General features: G+C 36.8%; 1 protein-coding gene across 5 annotated transcripts in view; it reads left to right on the top strand.

The window, feature by feature from the left end:
- Window positions 1-419: 419 nt before the first annotated feature.
- LOC127978867 (zinc finger and BTB domain-containing protein 12-like) overlaps window positions 420-15,210 on the top strand; it is a 36,574-nt gene continuing 21,783 nt past the window's right edge. For 2 of the 5 annotated variants that reach the window (XM_052583829.1, XM_052583827.1), the window contains exons 1-3: window positions 422-732; window positions 1,176-1,392; window positions 3,806-4,000. In XM_052583829.1, the coding sequence (XP_052439789.1) occupies window positions 1,189-1,392; window positions 3,806-4,000 (399 nt within the window). In that variant the 5' untranslated portion in view covers window positions 422-732; window positions 1,176-1,188. Of the gene's footprint in view, window positions 733-1,175; window positions 1,393-3,805; window positions 4,001-15,210 lie in introns of all 5 variants that reach the window. The other 3 variants (XM_052583831.1, XM_052583830.1, XM_052583828.1) reach the window with 3 other exon arrangements.

Below are 15,210 nucleotides of genomic sequence, written 5' to 3'. Positions count from 1 at the left end.
TGCAAATTATTTATTTTATTGGCGGTCCATCCTGAATTCATAGCGCCTCCACGTGGTTATCTACTGGATACCAATTATCATGTAAGCATAAAAATAAAAATTCACGTAAGATTAAAATTTAAACTCAATTTAAATTAAAAATTACAAAATCTATATATATATAAAAAATAATAATAATAAAACGATGAATGAATGCAAACGAACAAACATTTTCTCCATTACTGATAGTAAGCCTCATGTGGACTCATAGTTTATAACTGATGGTAACGTTATATGCTTTTGTGGAAGAATCAGTCCGCATCATTTCGTTTTTTTTAATAACCTCGTTTAACAAGAAACTTTAGCTAAAAGCAAGCGCGTTGTAGAGTAAACAAACAGGCGACTGGCTCTTATGAACTAGATGTCGTTCAGACGGGACTTTTATTTTGAAAATCATCTTTGAGATTCTAAATTTCCTGTTAACTTTTCTTATTTCATTTCATCCTACAAATTTTTGCTGCAATTGTGTAAAAACACAAGGAGTACAGCAGAAAATGTGTGGTAGGAATGACCGAGATCAGACACACAGAGACCGCAGACTTCTGTGAACAGATCCGTGCAAAGAGTGTTTTGGTTTGGTGTTTGCGCTCGTGCGGTGATGTGGAGCTGGACTGATCTCTAGACATCATAAATGTGATAAGTTAGTATTGTTTTATTTTAGGATTACTGATTTCTCCTCACCAAATCGCTCAAGTAAGTTCATGTTTATCATTTAAGTGAAGTGTTTGTATTGTATTGAGGGCAGTGTGTGAAACAAAAGACGCTACAGTGCGAGCTAGCGTTACTTTAGCTCAACACTGATGTAAACAAGCCTTGATAATGATCACACACACACACAACTCCTGTAATGAACCCCTGTGCCTCTCATCTCTTCTAACTGTGAATTTATGTCGGTATGAGAATATTCATGGACATATTGTTTCTGTGTTTTTGTTAATATGTAACTTCTATAAATTAAAAATAACTGAAATATTCAGAAAGATTGTAACTGTACAGAAATCCTTTAAATTATGAAGAATAACAAACTCAATTATATTTTTAAGTGTAGATATCAGTTGTTTGTATGCATGTACACATACACATATATACAAACACACAAATCTTTTTTGTATTATTATTATTCTTTTTTTTTTTAGCTGTAGTAGAAACATGGATGTGGTGAGTTTCCGTTTGCCTGCTCATGGAGACACCGCCCTGAGTAACATGAACTTCCTGCGGACACAGCAGCACTTCTGTGACGTCACCATCGTGGCGGGAGGCAGGCGCATGTTCAGGGGTCACAAGGTCGTGTTGGCTGCTTGCTCTGCGTTTCTCAGGGACCAGTTTCTCCTGAACCCCTCAGCAGAGCTACAGGTGAGGGGCTTCTCGTGCCGTCAGAAGCAAACCATTTGATCAAATCTAATAAAATAGTGTCACCAATAACACTAAACTTTTCGTTTGTTATTGTCTCTGTGAAGTGATTTCTGATTATCATATCCTAAAAGGTGTAAAAATAATAACTTGTAGTGGTTCATAAACTAGACTTTATGGAAAAATACAGACAGTTTGTTGTACAATGTAGTTGTGCATTCCAAGCAAGTCTGGAATTCCATTCTTTCTCTCCACCGATCCATTTAAGGAAACACTCAATTTTGAAAATAAAATGTCCTGAAAGACTTTGGTTCAGTAGACCCTTTTAGGGCCGACGTTACAATTATGTGACAGCGCTAGCTGGAGGCGGCCCATTTAAACCAGCACATGCTCTGCTACATAATGTAAATACATTCTCCAATTAGAAATGTTATTGTATACCTGCTGCCACTGCCAGACAAAAAACTGACAGCAGCTGTGGTTAAATGAAATAAAACAAGCCGAATGGACAGAAACTATCAAATACTTGCACTTGCAAAAAGTTGAATAAAGTATTGTCTTGAATTTTTATATGGATAATGGTTTATTAACACTATTAACAGCAATTATTATATGTTGCAATCAAACTTTTATATCAAAATGTGTTAGTTCTGTGTGTTGTTTCAGGGTTAGCATCATCTGAGGTCCTCTGAGAGGTGGGCATCGTCTCTTCTCAGGTGTTCTGGATCCAGACTGAAGCTCGTGGCAGAAACAGAAACGAATAGAGACATAATTAGCATAGCTGCTGTTCTAACCAAGTATAATTGATTTAACTCAAGCTAAAGAATAGTAATGTGCATTTGATCAGATATAACTGCAGTACAAGATTATGAGATGCATTATTTGAATGCTTGGCCAAAGAGATGCATAACAATAACTTTATTTTTTGTATTATGGACAAGTTCACATAGCTGTAAAAACTAGATGTATAGGTCTAAAAAAAGTAGATAGGCAGGTCGTGGCCTAGTGTTTAAAGAGTTTGACTCCTAACCCTAAGGTTGTGGATTCGAGTCTTGGGCCGGCAATACCACAACTGAGGTGCCCTTGAGCAAGGCACCAAACCTTGCTGCTCTGTGTGTCTGTCTGTGTGTGTGTGTGTGTGTGTTTGTGTGTGTTCACTGCTGTGTGTGTGCACTTTGGATGGGTTAAATGTAGAGCACGAATTCGGAGGATGGGTCATAATACTTGGCTGTATGTCACATCAGGTTAGGTTGTAGATAGAACCGTAATTTTACGAAACTATGAGAACATTTTTTGTGCACAAAGAAAACAAAAATAAAGACTTTAACTCTTTAATTCTTCTCCTCCTTGTCCCATTCTCCACCATTATGGGGAGTCCACAACGCTGCTGACGAAGAACATGCATGCACTGTGCCTTGTTTATGAACAGAGGAATTTACACTAGAGCCCTGCATGGGCATCAGATTTATCTGAGATGCTCAGGCCCGAGTCAGGCCGTGTCCAACAGCTTATCAGACTTACCTGCCTGATCCCGCCTTTTTCCTCCCTTCTCCCAAAACAGCTTATAGCCTGCTACTGTTTCAGCCATCAAAAAATATGGCAAAGTGATTATATTTTTAGTTTTTTAGTTTTTCTTTTTATTAAGTTAATTTCGAAAAACGTTTGGAGCATTTTTTGGTTGTTAAATATAAGTTTTTGTTTTTTAAAGTAATGACCAACTAGCCAGCGGCAGACCGTATGCTAAGCTGATCATATATGTTTGATGAATTTAGCCTTCTCAAATCATCACAGACTTGCCTAAAATAAAATCTATAGATATACTAAAACAGTTCAAGCATAGAACAATGTTTAAACGTTAAACCTAGATAAATGTGCGCTATATCCAATAGTTTGTGCAAAGAGTGGAAGCTATGCGCACTTTGAAGTGGAGGCTCCAGCATGATCACTTGCATGTTTTACGTGGATACGCCATAACTTTTGCTAATTAATAATCCGTAACTGTAAAGCCTCTACTTTTAATTTTGTTCACTCACAGTATCAACACAATGTTGTGCTTTTAGAAAATAAAGAAAACAAACATGATCATTTTGAATCAAAATGTCCCTAACTCCGTCTTCCTGTGAAGCAACAGACTTCTCTCTTAAGACATATGTCGGACTTCTCCAATCATTTTATTTACTTAAACTCTACCGCTTTATTTCGATCGAGTGAAAGCTCATATTTAGATCTGCCTCTATCCAATCAGCAATCAGTGTATAAAGCCAAGGCCCCATCCTTAGTTTGTTTTTTTCTTCCTTTCTTCAATAATCAGTTCCGCACAACACGGAAGATCTGTTGCTACTTCCATTTCACTGCACCTTTAATTTTGAAAGCCATTTGTTGACTTCGATTGTCATCAAATACTTTGTGTATCCAGCAGGTGTCCATGTTGCACAGCTCGGCGGTGGTGTTTGAGCTCCTCCAGTCCTGTTACACAGGGATGCTGCAGTTCAGTGCCAAAGAGATCGTGAACTACCTGACTGCAGCCAGTTACCTGCAGATGGAGCATGTGGTGGAGAAATGCAGAGGAGCCCTGAGTCAGTACATGCAGCCCCGGAGTCGCAGCCCCATTGTGAGTATCCCAGCCTCAAACACTTGTCAAACATGTGCAGGGATGTCACAATCATGTTGCATTGTGCTCTATGGAGCTGCCTGAAATGTGCAAATGAAGTAGACTAACTCCATCGGTCAAAACCGCAGGGAAGTGCTCAGGGAAGTTTGCAAGTGGAATGCAGATGTTGTAACCCTTTGACCCTGATTATCTTGTTCAGGTGTGTTTGATTAGGGTTTTCTGCAAAACATTGCAGAAGTGTAGGGGACCAAGGCTGGCCACCCCTGGTCTCAGCAGTTTGGGTGGAGGTTGAACGCTCATTCGACTAAAGCAGAGCAAGAAGGGTGAAGGTTTGGGAAAGCAACTTTGTGCCTCATTAGCTATGATTCCAACACCCCCTTTTTTTGTGCAAATTTGGAAGTATCGCATCAGAAACTAGAGATGGAAATGCCATATTTTGAAAAGAAACGCTCGCTTGGATGGCTTTTAACTCAGTAATGTAATGTAACTTTGTGCCATGGGACGGCATAACTAACCAGCGGACAGATTTTGTTGAATAGCATCTGAAATGTTATGGTCATTCTGAAGTGCCCGAGCAAAGACTGTCATCAAAGTACTTCTGTATAATTGCCTCCCAGAATGGACTACCATGACTGCATTCTAGGGGTTGCACTGACTAATCGATTAGTCGACTTCAATGCCCTGCCATGATGCTTTAAGCTTGACGTCGACTAGTCGCCGGTCCTATAGAGGGCATAACCGGATAAATCTTTGAAGGACTTCCACATTTACGCTCCATTTCCAAACAGTTAAAATAGCAAATACATACATACTATGAAAGCACTCCTCATGCATGTGTGATTATATTACTGCACGCTCGAAATTGAATTGCAGAATGCACATTCTAAACCGCTTATTGTACAGGTAAGTTAATCGCTGTTTTAATTAACGAGCTGCTGCACTGTAACACAAACACAGACTACAGACAGGAGCTCGTACATCACGCGCAGATCAGATTCTTAGGATGGAAACCTGGCTAATTTGAAGCAACAACAAGGTATACACTTGTATGTGTGGATTGATGCAGGGAAGTGCAGTTCAAGTGGCCGGCCAGAAAGCCATTCACAGCTGGGAGCTAGTGCACTGAGATCAGGAGTCCTCTTAGGCTGATTATCATTGTAGATGATCTTCAAAGGCCCACTACAACTACTGTTCTCTCTAGACCCTTGCACACTGCTATTCTGGAAAATACACGAGTAATGTGTCCCGGCAATTGTTCCCGGGTCACTAGATTGTGCCCCTTTCCCACTGCCAGTGATTACCTGGAATATGTGCGTTCACACACAACACGTAAAGACATGTGACATCAGGGCGTGACGTGTAATGTACGATTTGAAAACGCTAGGCACGTTAACTTTCCCTTAAGCTGGCGAACGATCTCAGCTTCAGCATGGATAGTGAGGAGCTAACTCATCTCTGCTTCATTACAGTTTTTTTTTGTCACGATCATTGATCTGCCTTCAAAACACCCGGTAAAAGAGATGATAACATGCGTCATCACTGCGACACACCCTTTAGAGCATTAGTTCTGGCTTTTGTTCACACAGCGCTCGTTCCGGGACTGAACCCGGCAATGTTACTAGGTCCCCGACACGGGACGTGTTTGCGTTCACACATAAGGCGACCCGGCAAATTTCTGGGTCCCAACGTGCAGTGTGAAAGGGGCTTCTGACAGACAGAATGCTTTTTAAAAATCTTAAAGCATAGTATCATGCTCCAAAAAAGACTAGTAGACCACACTGTAAAACACCATAAAAGGGGTCCATGTGACGAGAGATTTGCATTCCAAATTGTCTCCAATTGTCACAAAAGTAGGGGTGTGACGGTTAGTATATAACCGTGAGACCGGCGGTAATAGTTGAACACCGTCATTAGAACTCTATAACCGCCAAAACCGTGTCATTAAAATATTTTTTACAAACATTTTTTATCAAAAATTATTTTCATTTTTTAGATAGGATCATAAGATGCGCAATATATAGGGAGACATGGTTTTTACCACTTAATGAAGTTTTGTAAATCGTCAGACATGATATTTACCACTTCATAAAATTTTGCTTTGTAGAAAACCTTTCTTAAAAACGAATTTCGTTTTGTACAAATTTTATCTTAATTTTAATAAATGTTTCATCAACCAATTGCATGTATTTTAATAAATAAAAAGCAAATAAAGCAGACAATGATAACTGTGACATCCCAGCTAACACAGTTACGTCGTGACGACGTAACTGGACCAGACCATATTCGTTGCAGCGACGTCCCAAATAACGTTCCAGCGACGTAACTTTGTGATTCCCATATCCGTCGTGGCGACGTTATAGTGGAACGTCGCTGGAACGTGTTGAGTACGTCCCAGCGACTAAACTGGCACATTATAAGAACGTTACTATAAAGTACCATATTAGTCGCAGCGACGTACCATATAACGTTCCAGTGACATAACTTTGTGATTCCCATATCCGTCGTGGCGACGTTATAGTGGAACGTCGCTGGAACGTGTTGAGTACGTCCCAGCGACTAAACTGGCACATTATAAGAACGTTACTATAAAGTACCATATTAGTCGCAGCGACGTACCATATAACGTTCCAGCGACGTAACTTTGTGATTCCCATATCCGTCGTGGCGACGTTATAGTGGAACTTCGCTGGAACGTGATGAGTATGTCCCAGCGACCAAACTGTCACGTTATGAGGACGTTCCTATAAAATACCATATTGGTCTCAGCGACGTACCACATAACGTTCCAGTGACGTAACTTTGTGATTCCCATATCCGTCGTGGCGACGTTATAGTGGAACGTTGCTGGAACGTGATGAGTATGTCCTGACGACCAAACTGGCACCTTATGGGGACGTGACATTACAGGATCATATTGGTAATTCATATTTTCACCTCACCATTACCTTGAAATACATAAAGAACTAATAAACTCAATCCATCTCTGGGGCAAAAAATAAACCTTATGAAATCTAATTGTAATCTAATTATAGGGGATTCATAGTTAATACATTAATTACATACATGCAATGCAAACAAATACAAAAACATTCTAATATAAAATAGACAAAAACACACTGCATTCATTCACAAATCAATATTTATTCAGCACTACTTTCTAAAAATACGAAGCCAAAACATTTTGAACATTGCACCTGTTCTTTAACCATGGAAAATGTTACTAAGTTATGAGCACAGAAAACTAAACACATCAATTCATAGATTACACAATATGAACAACAGAAAATGTTTGTCTTAAGGATGGGGAGATGGTTAATGACGTTATCAGTGAAAATTATAAATAATTATCAGTAAACTTATTGATACAACATAATTTAGTGCAACAAAAAATACATGATAAATAGATATGAAACAATTCAGCAGATACTGCACAGAGAAATTGCACAAAGTAAAACTGTGAGCGTCGTATATGAGGCTCCTGGTATAAATGTCTAGTGGTGATGTGCTTTAATTACACGACATGCAGGAAAATTTTTTGGCTAATTCATGCGCACGATTTTCTATTTCATTCCCTCGATTTGCTAAAACGTGTACACTATTTATACATCAAGAGAACGAATTAGTAAATTGTGCATACGATTTAGCAAATCAATGAAATGTAAAAGTAATCGTGCACGTTTTAGTACATCGAGGGAACGAATTAGTAAATCATGGACATGATTTCTTTCTTTTTCTTGCATGTCATGATCAGGGCTCTGTGCTCACTATCAGAGGATAAAACTAAACAATAAAGCAATTACCAAAGAACCATAATTTTTGAGCTTCTCAGAAGAAAAACATTCATAAAGCGTAAAGATATGAAAAATGAACAATATAGAGATTTCTAGCATCTCTCCTGTATTATTTGTCCCACCCGAAAAAACAAAGTTTTTTAAGAAAATGAGCATATCGACTTTCTCAGAAGAATCTGTGATCTGTGATTACTGACTGTGGAGAAGACTCTTTCAGACAGTGCTGAGGAGGCAGAGTTAGGTGCTGGACAGCTGATAGAGAAGAGGAAGAGGGTGTTTCTTACCCCAGCAGCAGAAGACAGGCTCTTCTGAGGGAAGGACAGGAGGCTTGATGCAGTGTTTTGCTGTAGAACAAGGCTTCTTCTCAGCACCTGATCTTCTTCAGAAAAGAGTTCCTCTAGTGTAGAGTCAGACACTCAGACTTCTTGCAAACTGGAATCTTTTAATAACATTTAGCATATTATTGTAGTCATGTTCATTGTTTTTATTATAACTAATGGCAAGCTTATAGAAAATTGTTAAACGTGTTCTTCCTCCTCTTCTTCATCCTGGGCCTGCTGTCAACATCCTTCTCTGATCTGAAAGGGAGGATCATCTTGTTAATGTTGCTCATGTATGTTCACAACCAGTCAAAAATCTGGAATCTTTTCTTTATGGTTTTCAAGAGAAGTCTCTTCTACTCACCAAGGCTAGATTAATTTGATAAAAAAAAAAGAAAACAGAAAGAAAGAAAGAAATAACAGTTTTCATACTCTTTTTTTTGAATATACTTAAACATATTTATTGAAATAATTATGAGGCAAAGCTGAATTTTTCAGTAACTTTACTCCAGTCTTCAGTGTCACATGATCTTTTTCATATACTGATTTGCTGAACGGGAAACATTGCTCATTATCACAAATCAGTGCATTTACATGCACCTAATCACATTATTGCCGCTAAGATCAAAGTGTACATCTGCTCATGACATACATGATGTGAATCACATCTGCAGTTAGCTTACTACGGTTGTTAGTTCGACTGAACTCTATTGGTAAAGAAGGAACTTTTTGAACAAAGTTGGTTTTAGGGAAGCGCACCCCATATTAGAAATGATGGGGAAGAAAACTTAGCATTTCTGGAAAGTTGAATTTTTTCTCCATTATTATTTTATAAAACACAAAGTTCAAAACATTGAAAAAAAGGTAATCTTTTGTAAAATTACAAAAGTCTTCTCTACCACTGGTTTTCAATTGTATGCATTCTTGCTATTAGCCAACCCCCCCCCCAAATAAAATAAATAAATAAAATAAATAATAAATAAATATAACTGTAGTGTAGACAAAATGTTTGGGCAGCACAACTGTTCGGAACAACTGATAATAATCAGAAAAATGTATTGAGCAGTAAATGTATTGAGCAGTAAATGATCATATTAGAATGATTTCTGAAGATCATGTGACACTGAAGACTGGAGTAATTAATGCTGAAAATATAGCTGTGCATTATAGAAATAAATTCAACTTTTAAAATATATTTAAAACTTTTGACCAGCTGTGTACATTGCCACATTTAAATGAAAACTCAACTTGTAATAATGCACACATTCTCAAAGAACTTACATTCTGGTGATTACTTCCTTCCCTCACTGCTGTCAGTTCCCTTCAGTCGTTCCCAGACCTCCTTGTTTTTAATCTTTCCCTCAAATCTACAGAAACAAACATCATTTTACAGACAATTTGGATAAGTCACGAATTGCAATAGTTATATAACTATAATCACAATGCTAAATTATATATATATATATATATATATATATATATATATATATTGAATCGGCACACAAGTATCGGGATAGTATTGAATTGGCAGATTAGCGTATCATCCCATCATAGTTACTACAGTCCAAACAATGAAACTCTCTTCAAGAGCGCACAATAACTGATATTTAAAACTGTTAAAAGAAAAGGCTTAAAATATTGCACACATATAATACACAACAATATCTCTTCCTTTGGTGTTTTGAATATTTCTATGAGTAATGCTACACGCTGTGACTTTGTGTTGCTTCAAGTGCATCATTCTGCGCACTGGTTGTGTTTACGCGATGCACGCTGTATAGGAGCCATTCCCTTTAGTATTATAATACATTAGCACAATGATAGATTCTTGTTCTGTCCCATCTACCACATGTTGCTGCCTTCATTACTGTGCTATAAATTTAAAAGAAAGGTATTTTACACACACACACATACGTTATACACACACACATATATATACAGATGGTTTCAACGGCAACAACATAAACAAACTTTTATAAACAAACGCTTTTGTGGACCTAACCTAACCGGTAGACTTCCAAATAGAATCAATAACAACAGCCAAGTCCCTCTAGAGTAGATATTTTTTGATAACAAACAAAATATGTTTTCTGTGTGGATCAGGCGGACTTGATGAAAATGCAAATTCATCCTTTGCCAGCAGGAGATGTTTTAAAGCATAGACATAAAGTGCGAGAAATAGAGGTTTCCCCAGTAACAGCTGTAAACAAAGCAGAGCTACGCTCACACACTGCTTTATCAGGCATATAACATGCAAGTCTTCCTTCAGAAATACAGCGATATAAAAACACCTGTGCCTCGTTTTGATATTTAAACATATAAATGTTAGGAATTATTAAACGTGCAGTACGTAACGTTACTCATGTTTATTCAACGAAGCCTTGTTGAAAATCGATCAGTTTTAAAATTGTGGCGAGTCTCCAAAAATAAATAATGTATGGGAAACATCCCGCAGCACAGCCACCTGAGCCCAACTTCAGTCTACTCATCACCTTGACTTTAACTGCGTTTGTAGAAGGCACTGCAGCCAGACCGATATACACAACACAGACTGGAAGTTAACTTAGGTCCAGGCGCATGCATCCGATGAAACTGTCTAATATATATATATATATATATATATATATATATATATATATATATATATATATCAGTTTGAGACCAAAGGTTTGGACACACCTTCTCATTTAAAGAGTTTTCTTTATTTTCATGACTATGAAAATTGTAGATTCACACTGAAGGCATCAAAACTATGAATTAACACATGTGGAATTTTATATACATAACAAAAAAGTGTGAAACAACTGAAAATATGTCATATTCTAGGTTCTTCAAAGTAGCCACCTTTTGCTTTGATTACTGCTTTGCACACTCTTGGCTTTCTCTTGATGAGCTTCAAGAGGTAGTCACCTGAAATGGTTTTCCAACAGTCTTGAAGGAGTTCCCTGAGAGATGCTTAGCTCTTGTTGGCCCTTTTTCCTTCTGTCTGCGGTCCAGCTCACCCCTAAACCATCTCGATTGGGTTCAGGTCCTGTGACTGTGGAGGCCAGGTCATCTGGAGCAGCACCCCATCACTCTCCTTCTTGCTCAAATAGCCCTTGATGCCTTCAGTGTGACTCTACAATTTTCATAGTCATGAATATAAAGAAAACTCTTTGAATGAGAAGGTGTCCAAACTTTTTGTCTTTACTATAAAATATATATTTTACAGTTTTTTATTATATATATATATATATATATATATATATATATATACACACACACACACACACACACACACTTTTGCACATCCTGTCATACCAGTGACTGGATGTTACTGCAATAGACTTTGCAGCATTAAGGTTAACGATTAATCGATTATTTGATTGTTAATTTAAACGACGATCGATCATGGAAATGATTGAAAATTGACATCCCTACACAGAAGTATAGAAAATTCTACATTGATTTAAAAAATTTTTTGCAAAAAACGACACTGATATCGGATCAGAATTACTGTCTCTTCTCATAGTGACAGCCAATCACATTAGTTTTCTGGTTTTGCAAGCACTTGATTGGCTTGCGTCTGCGCTAGGGTATTTGCATAAGATGTTCTGACTGGAGGACGGCTGCATTGTCGCTTGAAAAGTCTTCAACTTCTATTTAGAATTAATTTCTAGAATTGATTTCACCATCCTTGACGTCACTTCATTTAAAAGTAAACGAGAGGCGTTGACGCCCCGTGTGATGGGGCGTTATATGTCTGGATACCGCTGCACAAATCTTTCAACAACGAGAAATGTAGTTCCAGCACGGCCTTACATCCATGACAGCAGAATGGTCAGGATGACCTGAAACACATAACCAACTGAAATCAATTTAAAAGTATTTAGGCTTGCCTGAGTGATGCTGAAACAACCAGGTTTAGTTTTTCACCCAGGAGAAACTGCTTCCTCTGGAACAGTCTCCATGAAGAATGATCTCTTGATCCTGGATCCTTGCTGCCATCCACGCAGAGATGATTTGGAGGATATGTGGTTGTGTCTAAAGGGTAATGAATCAATGTTACAAGAATACTGATAGCAGCACTATTGATCCTGTACCTTATGTAAATGTTTTCAGTACTGAACAAGTCAGGAACCAAATTAGTACCAGTTCTTGAAACCCATCTCTACTTGTAATAGTTGTCTTGTTGCTGCTGCCCAGACTGTCTCTTCCCCTGATGATAAATATATGTGCTCATTTTAAAGCAATAAATAATACATTTAAATTACTAGGCGTTAACAAATATATTTCCTTATAAGGAACTCACTGAATCATGGACTCAACTGGTGGTTGTCAGGCCCTAAGAAAGTGAACAATTTGTTTACTTTTTGTGAAACGAAAGTATCAGATCAATTTGAGAATTAAACTAGCATTAAAAAGCATGCATGTGAAAAACACCATCAACACCAATAATGAACAGATGACAGAATTTACAAGCCTGCCACTTGAGGGAGAAAAGGGGAAATTATTAATCCCACATAACGTTACACAGAACATGATTTCGGCAGCCTCGGTATAATTATCGTTAACCTTTATATTTAACGTTATATCGGATTATATTCAAGTTCACAGCATGGATAGCATGAGCATCATCAAGCTCGAGCAGCAGGTAAGTTATTCAAACAAACTAATTAACGTTACTACGGTTAAAAATTTAATTATTAGAAAGTTAACACTGTATAGTTTATAGTGATAAATTTCAAATAATTTAAAACAGGTAAGGTTAAATTCGATTTTAACAGTTACCGTTACCTTAGACCACCTCTGAGACTGCTTTTGAGCTAATTAAAACAAACGGAGCATTTATTTATTAAATTGAAAGAGAAAACCTACAAAAATACAAAACACTACTCCTCTTTGATGGCATTTAACGTTATATCAAGTTAAAATCTATGAATAAAAGTAGATTTATAGGACTTACCTTTCCTCCGTGTCCGTCCGCTGGAAGTTGACCGTTACAAAATGACGGGCACGCGCACGTCGCGCACTTCACTCAGAAAGTGACGTGCGCTGCTAGTTTAAGGTTTAAATGTTAATTTGTTCCGTACTCTCTTTCATTAACAAACATTATCACCATTTGCTAAGTAAATTGTTTATTTTATTGTTCTTAAACTGATGGCATATATATATATATATATATATATATATATATATATATATATATATATATATATATATATATATATATATATATATAATTATTTTAACATGCTTGATTAATTTTTTTTTGTATATTTCCCAAAGAATATGCTGTTCAAATGGTATCTTAATAATAATAATACATCTAGTGCAATAATATTAAAAGTTATCTGAAGACCAGCTGACCACGTTGCTACAACGTCCCCAATGGGACTAACTAGCGACGTCTTTTGAGTACGTGCCCACGACGTTTCTGGGAAGTTAGCCAAGATTTAAAAAAATGGAACTTTACCACGACGTCCTCACAACGTTGCCATAAAGTAATGTCGCGCTGACCAAATGACGACTAACTGGCGACGTCCTCACAACGTTCTGTGTTTGCTGGGATGGAAGCACCAGCGCGCCGCGTTCACTTGCACTGCACTAGAGCGCATCTCATCGTAAATGAAACTCAGCGTAGGCCTATGCCTCATACTTTAGCATTAAATATCTTTGCTGCATCATTTCTAGAACAGACAATGGCTTTTTTTTGCGGCTCGCATCAGCAAAGCATTGCATCGCCATAGACCGCAAAACAAGCGGTGGATGGCGGGCGGGTGCGGATTTGAAATTTGCTCTATGATTTCCATGAAGCAAAAAACGAGGACAGAATCTCGAAATCCAGTCATGAAAATGAAACTTGCATTTTAATATGGACAGTCATGGAATTTGCCAAAGTTAGCATAAAATAATCAAATCAAATCTCCATATGGACCAGTATCTGTAAATGTTAAGCCACAAAAGTTGTTTAAAATATAAATCCGTGTTCTGCGCGTCTCTGTGTGAATTAATGAATGGCAGAGATGTGCAGGTTTGTTTACTACATAGACTGAAGCGCATGACGCTTATGGCAAGCCAAATTAACTTTTATTCATTCGCAGGATATGTATTCTTGATATCAACAATTCAATTTCCACTAGTAACAATGTAAATTCTTGATATCAACAATTACATTTCCACTAGTAACAATGCTAATTCTTGATATCAGGAATTATATTTCAACTAGTAACAATGTTAATTCTTGATATCAATTATTTTTAACCTGGGAATGCCAATAGGCAAGCCAAATTAACTTTTATTCATTCGCAGGATATGTATTTTTGATATCAACAATTCAATTTTCACTAGTCAAAATGTTAATTCTTGATATCAGGAATTAGATTTCTACTAGTAACAATTGCTATTTTTGATATCAACAATTCAATTTCCACTAGTAACAATGTTAATTTTTGATATCAGGAATTAGATTTCTACTAGTAACAATTGCTATTTTTGATATCAACAATTCAATTTCCACTAGTAACAATGTTAATTCTTGATATCAGGAATTGTATTTTCACTAGTTAAATGTCACCATAGACTTCCATTCAAATTTAATTGTTGATATCAAGAATTGCTTTCTTACTAGTTGAAATTCCGATTTCACATATCAGAAATACAATTCTTACTAGTAAAGACATTTATTTTTGATATCAGTAATCACATGGTTACTAGTAAAGACGTCTATTCTTGATATCAACAATTTAATTGTTGATATCAACAATTTAATTCTTGATATCAACAATTTAATTGTCACTAGTGACAATGTTCATTTCTGTTATCATGAATGTGATTGTTACTAGTAAGAAAGCCATTTTAGATATCAGAAATTATATTGATATCAGAAATTATTTTTCAGATATCAAAAATAACAATTGTAACATGTTGAAATACATTTACTGATATCAAGAATTAACATTTCAACTAGTAACAACTAAATTGTTGATATCAAGAATTCACATTGTTACTAGTAACAAAGTAATTATTGATATCAACAAAGGCAGTTGATATCTGAAATCGTCCTTGCAACTAGTGAAAATAGAATTACTGATATCTTAAATAACATTTTAACTAGTAA

The sequence above is a fragment of the Carassius gibelio genome, chromosome B19 (assembly GCF_023724105.1).
Source record: "Carassius gibelio isolate Cgi1373 ecotype wild population from Czech Republic chromosome B19, carGib1.2-hapl.c, whole genome shotgun sequence".
NCBI classification, from domain to species: domain Eukaryota; kingdom Metazoa; phylum Chordata; class Actinopteri; order Cypriniformes; family Cyprinidae; genus Carassius; species Carassius gibelio.
Note: the sequence above shows the minus strand (reverse complement) of the source record. Positions and strands in the feature narration are given on the sequence as shown.